This window comes from Parambassis ranga, chromosome 17 (assembly GCF_900634625.1).
Source record: "Parambassis ranga chromosome 17, fParRan2.1, whole genome shotgun sequence".
Taxonomy (NCBI): domain Eukaryota; kingdom Metazoa; phylum Chordata; class Actinopteri; family Ambassidae; genus Parambassis; species Parambassis ranga.
Window position 1 is genome coordinate 9,439,468 of NC_041037.1, and position 12,459 is coordinate 9,451,926.

A 12,459-nucleotide genomic window follows, 5' to 3' on the forward strand; every position below is an offset into this window, starting at 1 on the left:
TCCTGTAATGCTGATGAATGGTCATTACAGAGCAGAGACGAGAGAAGAGGAGAGAGGGGGAGAAGAGCAGAGTGAAGTGGGCACAGAGGGAGCAGCAGTGAAAAAAGGCTTTAATTTGCACCTCGGATTTCTGTAAACTCGTTTATCATATCAGCAGTATTGCTGTTCCTCACGTGTCTTCCCTTTTCACTTTGCCTGGACATTTCCATGTATTCATAGTACTAAATAGTTTTATTATCCATGAAAGATTTAATTTGATAGTTTAAGTTTATCCTGTGTGTCTTGTCTCACATCATTTTATGAACCCATCTAACAAGACTTTTTCTGTCATTTGACTTGGGCTATGTGCAGAGAGCTGTTATCCTCCCCTCTCCATTAAACCTGATTGAGCAGTTTAGGCTTTAAAGGTCAGAAGAAGGAAGAAGCTCCAGGAGATATATGCACACAAGAAACATGAACTGACTGGAGGCCCACTCAGTCCACTATAGACCTCATTAACTTCTCTTCGCCTACAGCTGTTTGGATCACTGGTGTTGGGGAATTTGGTGAAATAAATCTCCGAGCCAAGCTGCGGCTTCAAATAGGAGCATAAAGAATGGCATTATTCCAGAGGGTGGAAGTGATCTGAGACAAGAAGTTTCTAAATTGTCTCAAAACATCCTCTCTATTCCTCAGAATACTTATTTCATGTCAGTGGAGCTTTTATGTGACTATCACACACTGCACTGCCAATATTACCCAGCTCATAAAATATATATGCATTTATGGCCATAGTGGTAAAAACAAGATGGAGGAGAGGTAAAGTAGATGGCGATGGTGCAAGCTGTGGCTCATTATGTATATTTTTGTATGTAACCATAGCTTTTTCACTTTACTGTGTGGTTTCTGATTTGTGTTGTGGAAAAAATATGTGGTTTGGATTAAAACAGATCATTTTCCAACACATAAAATGAAACACATGATTTAAAACGACTCATCCACAAGAAGGCACATGAAGGCATATAACTACATAAACAGTGTCCTCCCCATGGAAACATAACATGCATGGGGTGCATTGTTCCAGGCTATTGAAATGACCGTTGGTTACATATCCGGGGTGACAGAGATGTAATGATAGACCAATGCTATGGCTTGGTTTGTATCATGGTCATGGAACCACAGTCTTGTTTGGTTTTGTGTGGTGGGTTCTATGACATGGCATCAGCAACACTAAGGTCTTCACCTTCATTGCACGACTTGATGAAAACAGGTAATAAAACAGTAGCTACCTACTTTATATTGTTACAGCGTATAATGTCGGACTGTCATGTGGGTGCCAAATAAAAGCACAGAGAAGCTTCTTGCAGATGGGAAGACTTAGCCTTATAAAAGTCTATGCTAAATTGTTGAATAATTGATCACTTGTTACAGGACAGGCTCTGTATTCTGTGTGCTCTGCTTCTCTATGCTAACGTACAGCGTTTGCCTTATAAATAGATTTACATATGAAAATGTTGCTATGTTAAAACATCTGCCTAAAAAGTTCTAATCTGAAAGGCAAGCTTGTGTTTACTGTGATTTCTCTTCCTGATTCTCTGTAATTTCAGCCAAATGTTAATGGTGCATTTTCATCATGATTTGAGTTAATTCCCCAGAGGGGGTTCTGATGCTCCTCCAACTTACTTTCTGGGTCACACCTGCAAGAAAATGGCCTGCAGTGTATTTCAGTTCAGCCTGCACACAAAAAATGTCTTTCCACCAGACTGGCTCTTGGCTGCCATGCTGTCCCCCGTCTGACTGATTGTAATTCAGCAGAGCATAATCTTAAATTTGTTACACACCATATTTTATAATGCATCATCTCAGTGCCCAGCAACACTTGGCATAGACAGCAAATAGCAATGCATCCAAAGTAATTACTCGGTTTGTGCTTATACAGTGGGAGTACACATACTACAGCTGTGAGCATATTTACAGAAGAAGACGAAGATGTGTTTTCCTGTTGCTGCACTTAAGGAATTGTTCATGTTTTCTAAAAAAAGTTTGCATATTCTCAATGGATGAAGAGCCCCACAACTAAACAGGCAGATGTATTTTCAAACTTCATTTCAGAGTTTAAGGAGGTTACTGATGTATGTGCAAAATCTTTCAGCCAATATTAATATTCCCGATGGGAAAAATGAGAAAACATCACAGCCTTATCACAGACGATTACTAATGAGCTATGTGCACTCTTCTCTCCCTCTGCCCTCTTTTTCTTTCTGTAGTGGGAGGAGGTGAGTGGCTATGATGAAAACCTCAACACCATCAGGACCTACCAGGTGTGTAATGTCTTTGAGCCCAGCCAAAACAACTGGCTCCTCACCACCTTCATCGATCGACGTGGGGCTCAGCGCATCTACGTGGAGATACGATTCACTGTGCGCGACTGCAGCTCCATCCCCAACGTCCCCGGTTCCTGCAAGGAGACGTTCAACCTCTACTACTATGAAACTGATGCCGTCATTGCCACCAAAGGCACGGCCTTCTGGATGGAGGCCCCTTACCTCAAGGTGGACACCATTGCTGCAGATGAAAGCTTCTCACAGGTGGACTTTGGCGGACGACTTATGAAGGTCAACACGGAGGTGCGAAGCTTTGGTCCGCTGTCTAAAAATGGCTTCTATCTAGCCTTTCAGGACTACGGGGCTTGCATGTCTCTGCTGTCAGTCAGGGTATTTTATAAGAAGTGCCCCAGTGTGGTCCAGAACTTTGCAATCTTTCCAGAAACTATGACAGGGGCTGAGAGCACCTCACTTGTCATTGCAAGAGGGATTTGCATCCCCAACTCAGAGGAAGTAGATGTTCCTATAAAGCTGTACTGCAATGGAGACGGAGAGTGGATGGTTCCTATTGGTAGCTGCACTTGCAAGGCTGGGTTTGAACCTGACAATGGCAACGTCTGCCGAGGTGAGTAATGAAAGCATCCCTCTTACAAGCTCCTTCCTTTTCATTATTCATTCTCTTTTAAAATGATGGACTAGTCATAATAGAACTAATCAATTCATCATAGACAGTTGACATGAATTTGTTCTATTTTAAGCTTATATAACAAGCCATCAGCATGTGTCAGATGAAAGATTTTCTGCATCATTGGATAGGCTGAATTGATTGTGTTTGATGTGATTTGCTGTGCATGATGTGTCATACGTTTTTCCTTGATTACATCTACCTCCAGAGCAGTAAAAAGGCGTGTTAGCACTGAGTCGTAATCTGTAGTGAATGCCAGCCTTTTTGTACAGTATACTCCACAGATGGCAAGAGGTTTGATTGTGCCTCAGTGTGATGTGCGGAAGACTAAGTTCTAAAGAACAGATAAAAACTCGTACCTACAGGGAAGGTTAATGTGGGTTTTTAGTTCAAGCTCTCGCTCTCTCTCTCTGTACCTCGCCCTCCCTCTCTTCGTGTCCTCTAATGCACCTTTATGCTCTGCACCTTGTTATTCTGACACACTCACACACATACAAACAGAAAATTTGCTCAAGGTGTCTGACGATTATATGAGTGGCTCGGGGCTCTCAGTCTGGCGCAGTATTGGTTGGCCTGCCTCTGGAGGTTAGTTTGAGAGTGTGTGGAGCCCAGATAAGATTGATTGACGCACATCTGCTCAGATCAATAAACAGATATAAGAGTGCCACATATCTACAAAGCACACCGTGTGTGACTGTGTCTACTGTATCCTTCTTGCATTGCTACGCAAAACACGCACACACACACTTACATACACAACCAAACAAACACACACACACACACAGTCCTTGGCTAAGATTGAATGACTTTCAAATCAATGGTGGCTAATTTGTTGCCAAGTTTTAATTTTAAATATCATTTTTCCATCAGTAACCTCTGATGGTAAAATCTTCTAAGAAAGATTCTACAAATTGTATGTGCAATACACATCTTCTCACCACAGCTTTTCATTAATGTTTGTTAAATTTGTATCTCTGAAGGTGAAAAATGTAAATATGCAGCACACAAGCTAAGTAACCTTGCATTGTCCTTTATCTAAACAAACCTGCAGACTTTAATGATTTTTTTTCTGATGCTGCTGTCTGTCTGTTTTACACAAAATGTATTTTTTTCCCTCCAGGATGTACCTTAACCTTACACACACTTACAGCACAGTAATTGGAGCCTAAGGTATTCCTATGTGCTGGAAGGAGAGTTGTTGTGCCTTATGTTTGTATGGGGGCATCACTGTAAACAACACAAACACACTTGGGCAGGTACACATTCGCAGTCCCTCAGTTACACTACAAAGATTCTTTGAACAAAAGGAAAAGATGTATATTATCCACTAATTCCCACAATCCCACAGACTTCCTCCTCTAAACACACAGTGAGAGGATTTCCTCAGGACCTGACTTTGACATCTCCCACTCTCTGATTGAAACATATAGCATTATACACTGGAGCACAAAATGTTGTATAGGTTGACTGAACACGGTATGATCCCTCATTTCTATCTCTTGAAACTAGCTCACTCTCTGGAGATTTGTATGAAATCTGTTTGCTTCTCATCTCCTCCGAGAGTCCCCCTTTCCAATAACAGCAGTCTCAACCTTTTTTATTTTCTGTGCAGTCTCTTTTCGTGGACTTGTAATCCATTATTTAAACAGGGAAATCTAACCTTAAAGTGCTTGTGGAAGCTGAGTAGTATGGGCAACCAATCAATTGGGGGTTGCTGCAATACCGCGGCCTCAGCATTGGGTCTGAAGTAATTGCCCATTAGAGATGAAGTAACAGGAACAGGAACAAAAAGAATATGAGAACATGTAGTTGCGTGCTGAAGTAATTCCCCCTCATTGAGAGCAACATGAAGGAAAAGGAAAGGCGCTGTAGTACTTGAATAGCACAGTGGGAAATCACAAATGCTCTTTTGAGCAATGCTAAACATTCAGTGTGTTACTATATGGTGTATTTCTATTTCAGGAAATAATGTAGTATAGCATTGGTTAATACAGGCAACGTGTGAAAAGGGACAGCTCATCGTCTATTTTCTACACAACTTCCCTCAGCAAGTGCACAAGGCAACATGTAATCATGGCGATGGACTTGTGCACCACTGGATGTAAACATTTATGGCGTCCCCCTCAGTTGAGGCGTGACAGTCGCCGTGGCTGCTTCCTGCACAGTGTGATACAGTTGGCAGGTGTATAAGCAAAATAATTACTACATTAAATCGCTAAAACCATTTTTTTTACTCAACAGGATCATGATTTCTAGCACACTGCACGCCACAGGACAAATACAAAAATTGATATTTGGTGTGCCAGCTCTCCTATTATGTGGCAGACAGTGGATCTGCATTTGTGATATGGGACATGTGACAAGTTTTTCACCTTTATCCAAAGTTTAGGATATGTTTATTCATGCTGTGATAAGTGATAAATGTTTTTTTTTAAGTGACACATTAATCATATTTCTACCCTCATTGCAAATAAGAGCATGTGTTTTGTGTATGTTTGTGTCAGTGTGTCTATTAGCCTCCCAGTACCTGATTGCACTTTCTCTAATCTATATGTTTTAATTAGTGACAGGTACCGTGGTGTGTGTGCGGGTGCATGTGTGGCCTGCTGGGCAGAGAGACCATGTAGAGTTGTTGTGCTCTGTAACGACGATGCCAGCATGGCCTCCTCATTACCAGCTCCCCAGCTCCCACATAAGCCATTTGGGTATCCCCCCTCTCTCTCTCTCTTTTCCTATCTCTCTTTCTTTCTTCCTTTCTTTCTCACCTTCTCCCTCTTGGCTATGTAAGCAATCTGCTAAATATTTTATCACCTCTCTGTTAAATCGAGCAGAGGCTCTAAAGTGTGTGTCCCGCTTACCAAGACGGACCGATTTGATTGGTTTTACCGCTCATAATTGTCATTGCGGTCTCCAGTGGAGTGATTGATAGAATCACCTTTGCTTTACATCAACTGTTTTGTTTTTAATCAGATCATAATCATTGTTCATTTTAATGATCCTCCTATTCTCATATATAAAGTGATTAAAGCTCCCCGGTAAGCTAATTATTCTGACGTTTAAACTCTTAAAAGTGAATAATGCGGCATAAATTGCTTCACACTAAACAGGCCTAAATAACACCATGAAAAGCAATTCAAAACTTTTTACTTGCTGTTACTGTTTCCTGCAGGGAGCAACATTTTCTTTGAGCTGATAAAACGGTTGCATGGAGTGTAAAGCTGGAAGTCTTTTATGAGACCCTCTTCTATATTTTGCCTTATTTTGTAATTGGTTGACCACGCTGAGAGGTCTAATGCTTCTCTGTCTTTTTTTTTTTTTTTTTTTACCACAGTGGGCCATTCCTATGCAAAACATATCCCTGTTCACTCAATTCTGTGAAATTGGAGACAGGGAACAAAAGGAGAGCAAAAAGCAGCATTGTTAGGTTACTCTTTGTTGTTAAATGTATTAGTTACAAATGGAAATTAAATCATCATCTGGTTACTTATTCATAGAATTACATTTCACCCCATCCATTCGTCCATCCATCCAGCCCGGCATTATCTATTTATTTACTTGGGTATTTACGTAATTCCTCATTCGAGCAGTCCTATAGGCCACAGCAGTGTGAATCTCATATTTTCTCTCACCGTTTGGCTCCAGCAGGCTTTTGACATGCTGGCACATTAATATTACAAATATTCAAATAACTTTATTTAACATTCTGGAGGCTGACAGTGGCAGCGGGAGATTCACAGCCCATTGAGCAAGTACGCTTCCCTGGGCTAAGTGCCGATTCATCATGGCTGCCTTACTCCTGTCTAATGGCTGCCATCATGGGGCACACACACACACACACACACACACACACATACACATACAGAAAAAAACATACGTGCATTTTTAAATGTAGTGATTCAGGCACATTTATCACATTATTAACTGTAGCTTAAAACCTTATCAATCCTAATACATGTATGAGGTTCATTGTCATGGGTATCCACCTGCTTGGCTTATTTCAGTGTACTGCAGAGTATAGAGAATCTAACTGATAATTCCTCCAAATCCCTGTCATAGAAACACAAACAAACTCTGAATCCTCTCAGCTGTTTTCTCCATTTAGCGCTTAAAAGTTCATCTTAAAGGGCTGTGTACACTAAACTTTGAGTTTTACAGTTTTTTTTGCTCCACTGAGGCTTTTATTACTTCTTTATACTTCTCATCTGATTATAGAGGATCTGACAGACAGGACCTGCAAAGGCCTGGTAACTTATTAGAGCCAATTCCAGCCCATTTGGCCTTGTCTACTTCTGTTCCACAGAGTTTACTTCATTTGCAGAGAGGCATCCATGTGTACTCAACAACACAAAACACACACATACACGCATACACACTGACATCCACTAAGTCACCTTGAAGCCCAATTAAGTAAGCATCTGACTCCTCCTGTTCCTATTAGCCTTATAGCAGTGAGGACCAGTGTGATGAGGGCAAAATGGAGAAGCGGGAGGACGAGACAGAGAAAAAAGCCATAAGAAAGAGCAAAGAGTGAAAGACTTCTTGTTCCCATGGCTCTCAATAGGCTGAATAGGGAGGGTGGCAGAGAGCAGTGGTGAAAGAGCGTGACCCAAACAAAGACTCTTTGAATTAAAGGTCCAAACAGAGTGTTTATAATGACCCTAAACACAGATGCGCTGCTCTCAGTGCTACAACGGAGTCAGTCTCTAATGATGCAAGAGGAATCTGGAGATTTTGTTCACACATAATGGACATACCCACCACAGACAGAGCTGTTCTTATCCCCCATGGAGAGACACATACTCCTGCTCCTATTATTTCTCACTCTCTCTGTATTTCCCTTTAGCTGCTATTTTTTGTCCAGTTCTCTAACCTTTCGTCCCTTTCAGGACAGGTATTTGGGCTTTGTTGAGCCTTTTATTGTTGTAATTCTTTTAGTCTTTCCCTCAGTTTTTCATGGTTTTGTTTCACCAAGTCTGCATCGCCAAACCAGGCTCCTCTCCTCTCCTCTCCTCTCCTCTCCTCTCCTCTCCTCTCCTCTCCTCTCCTCTCCTCTCCTCTCCTCTCCTCTCCTCTCCTCTCCTCTCCTCTCCTCTCCTCTCCTCTCACTCGTCCCCCTCTTCCCTCTCTCCTCTCCCTTCCTCTGTCTGTGATGGACACTGGACATTGAGGCCAGTCAGAGATGAGGGGACACAAAAAGACAAAGGACCCCCTAACATTCACCAGATGGCTGGGGCTCCGCTTAATTTGCCTATCTAACCCTGGCTGGCGAAACACAAAAGCCCGCACTGTGAGGGGCTCCTCTTCACTCTCACCCAAGTCATGACCCCCATCCATCAAATCTCTCACTATATGCTTTTTAATTATGATTGCATATTTAAAAAAGCACAACAAAGACATCATCAATAATGCTGTGGAGATGCATCTTAAAATTTTATGTCAGTTTGGACAGCAGATAGAAAAACTGTCCTTTTTAGCCTCCTTTTACTTTTCCTCCTCTGCCCTCCTTTCCTCCCTGCTCCTCCCCTCTCTGGAGTATGCTCCAGCAGGCAGTAATGAGGCAACATGGTGAGCCTCTCCACAAAGTGCTCTCTGGTTTAGAAAGTACAAGCATTTCCCTTCTTTTCTCCGGCCTCCCTTCAACCCCCCTCATTTGTTGATTCTGCTTCTCCCCTCATCAGTGTCCATCAATATTCACTGTTCCGCTAATAAAACAGTCAGGTCTGTTTGGTTTGATGGCTGAGGAACACATTTCAATTCTAGGAAATTGTCTCATCCGTTCCTGGAGGTTATCAGCTGGAGGATGATAGATGTGGATTAGTCAAGGTTATGTTGTGGAAGTTGTGGACTGACGATCTAATTAGAATTGAATTGCAATTATGTAGGGGCCAATATACCTCCATTCATTCCACCTGCAGTGACAACAAGATGACAAAGCAACCAGGAACCAGGAAGAATGTTGGGGTGAAACAGGCTAGTATAAGAAGCGCATCTAAGCATCCATTGGGCCTATTTATTTTCTTACCTGCCTTGACTTAATTGCAAATATTGTTGTTTTTTTTCAACCATTTGATCACAGATATTTTCCTGCAATTAATCTTTTATAAAACTATTTTTAGAAAATGCTTGACAAAAAGGTCTCTGATCGCTCAAATAAGAGTAATGGAGGCAAAAATGTTTTTTTTTTGTAATTTGGCTAAAAGTGATTCAACTGAACAGGCCATTGTCAGCAGTGTAAAAAGAAGCTCTAAAGAAGCACACAATATTTTCACACATCTTTTTCCTCTACTGCAGTGAACAAATGCTGCAACCTAAACTTGAATTTCTTCTGTGCTTTTGTGTTCATTCCATTAGTCCGCATCAGGGCTTGAAATCAATGCAAAACTCCAGACTCTAGGTCGAAGCTTGCAAGCTATTCACTCTCTTGAATGGGAGTCCTGTATGCAAATGCACAAATCCACACACATCAGCATGTACACATGTACACGCAGACAGTTTCCATCACCTCAAGCTGAACTTTTGCATGTCCAATTCCATAACCTGGCCGTGTCTGCCTTCATTTCTACACACCTGAAGCAAACAAGTTCCAGTGTAAATGTTCCCTGATTAAACATACGTGATAAAATTACGTCTGTGTAATTTATGTTATGACACCATGCATTATCCTAAACCAGTTCAGCTCCCTATAACTGTGCAGGTCATATCAAACACAACCTCAGACCCCCTCACAATATGCAATTATCCGGCAATTAGACAACTCCCATAATCTGCATTTGCGCTATGTCATTGTGTGCATGTAATTGCATGTTTTCGTTGACGGTTAACACAGGCTGTACTTTTCGGGGTCAAGGCGTGTGGTTCTGCAGAAACCAGAGGAAACGTCTCTTTTCAGACTGACAGAATCTGCCAGACACGTCTCTGTGACAAATTATTGATTTCGGCTTCGCTGTCTCACCTCATGCCAAAGAATCCCTAATATGACAATATGTGAAAGTCTGTACTGGAGAAGACACAGAGTTTGGATTTTTTAAAGCAAGATATCTGTGTGAAGGAGAGGACTAAGGAAAAGAAAGAAGCAGTGCAACTTGGTAATCCTCTCTGAGCACCTTCTGCTTTGTCCACCATTTGTTTACTGAGTTCCCACACTGCTGCAGATCGGAATCCCAGATTGGAATTAGCATAGCCAGACTTGTGTGATGCTTCGTGTGTGTGTGTGTGTTCAGGAGTCAATTACTTTGAAAAAAAACTTAAAAATGTTTGTTTTTTATGGAGTTTTAAAAAAGCATCACAGACCAATTATACTTCAACAGAGTCAACAAGTTGCAGTACATGTTGCAGAGCCCCATGCTAAAGCAACAAATGGAAGATAGGACATGTAAATGTCAAATCACAATACTGTTATTCTCTATATCTATTCCAATCTGCATTTTGAGCAATCCTGACATTTCAGTACTCACTTATTGGAATAGTTGAATAAAGCGGTTCAGCTGTGTTTGTCTTTCCTTGAAGAGGTGACCTCTGCATGTTGTTGCAGTAGCAGTAAGCAATGGAATTTGATGGATTGAATCCTGAAATCTTTCATAGAACTGTTTCTGTTCTCTTCTCCTTTGAAGAACACGTCAGTGACATATGGATGCAGTATGGGTAAGCATAACAGATAAGATAGATTGGGCTTCCTTGTAACTCAGACCAAAGGAAGCAGAATTGCAATTAATGGGTATGGATTATTCTACCATTCCATTGTGTGGTTGAAGCTTGTTTACTGGTGCAGTGACTTCTGTATTCAACCTCTCATTCTTTAAAAGCAATTGATCTAGACATCTAATCTACCCTTGATTCCCATCTTTGTGTCATGCTGCTAGGCTTGAATTAGATGATAAAAAAGACAGGATGTTATTTTTTCCAGTAGTGGACATTTATTGTATTAGGCAGGGTCACAGTCTGTACATGGTGATAATGGTGAGAGGTTTTTAGCATCCCTCTATAGGTAATGTTTAGCTATAATTAGTCAAAAGGAGAAAGCCTCTACCCTCTAACACTGGTGTTTATTTACTGTGCTTGAAAATATAAAAAGTCAGAGATGTAATTGTAGTTTTGTTCCAGCGTTTCTGTAGTGCTAGTCCAGATTGCACAGTGCTATGCTTCTCAGAAAGAATGATATCTGATTAGTCCAGCTATAGCTGACAAACAAATGGATTTGCTGCGTCTAGAATGTTCTCTGGGGGAGCTGGATGGGCTGAGATACAAAGACACTGCTTTTGTGTTGGAGCCAACACGAAGCATAATAAGACCCTTTGGGGAATGAACCAAATACAGAGTGATAGGGACACAAAAGCACACATGCTTGTACACTCAGTCAATTTCACAATGTCTCTGCTTCTCTCCCTCTATCTTTTTCTAAGTATACCTATCTCTCCCTCTTCCATCCCTATGAACTGACCTTTATGTTGCCGCCGCCATGGCCGGCCCATCATTATGTGTTTGGGCTTGGTAGGTCTGTTGAGTGTCTTGCCTCTCACTAAGTTTTTTTTGTGTCAGCACAAACAGGACACAGAGCGGTCATTTTAGTGTATTATTGTGGTGCCTGCAGGTGTCTATGTCTATGTGTACCAGCATGTCCATGTGCTCTACTACCATCACAGCATGAATGGGCCAGTAAATCCCATCCCTCCCTTGTTTTCCCTCTCTATCTCATCTTTTCTGCCTCTTTAATTCCCTATCTACCACCATCCTGCTTCTCTCATGCTCTGCTAGGAGAGCATTCATAGAGGGAGCATGACAATAGAGGTATTAACCAAATGCATACTGAGCTTGCCTGACTTGCGCAGTCAATGTGAGGCTTTTACACCCCTAATGCTGTGTGAATAGAGCTGCTGCCCCCCAAGAAACACCTCCGTGATCCGCCAGACTGAGGGGCCTTTTTCCCAGCTCTCGTGACCTGGGTCCTCATTGCCTTTTCTGGTCTCCATCTCAGAACACACAGTTCTTCGTTTTCATAAGCGCTTAATCTGGATTGGGAGCCTCTCCATTGTGGAAATGATTTGAGAGGGGATCCCCGGGCCAGACAAAAGGCCTCGTCTTTGGCTGAGGGTAAAGGCGCTCTTTAGCCGCAGTCCTCCCTTCCCATTCTGCCGCACAGAGCCTCCAACAGAAGCAGCTAATTGTTGTATGGAAGGGAAGAGTGATGTGCTGCTGAGAGGAAGTCCTGCTTAACACTGCCCCCAGTGGAATACAAATGGGACAAAGAGGAAGATGAGCGCAGACTTAGAGAATGATATACCTCTCAAAGTTTATTTATCATTTGATCCAGGTCAGAAAAGATCCTGTGATGCTGGCTGATAGTAAAGTTTGGTTTGATTCCACTAAGGTTACAGTGCATAAGACTTTGGAGCTGGTATGTGTAACAAACTTAGAGTGAGGCTTTGAAGTGTAATGCTGTTGCCCTGGGCTTCTTAGCTCCAGGGTCGAATGAGA

At 41.9% G+C, this 12,459-nt stretch overlaps 1 protein-coding gene across 2 annotated transcripts in view; it reads left to right on the forward strand.

Annotated features, from left to right (window-relative positions):
- The window catches only part of ephb1 (EPH receptor B1), a 131,705-nt gene that overhangs the window by 55,233 nt on the left and 64,013 nt on the right, over positions 1–12,459 (forward strand). For both annotated transcript variants that reach the window (XM_028426851.1, XM_028426852.1), the window contains exon 3: positions 2,247–2,928. In XM_028426851.1, coding sequence (XP_028282652.1) covers positions 2,247–2,928 — 682 coding nt within the window. The remainder of the gene's footprint in view (positions 1–2,246; positions 2,929–12,459) is intronic.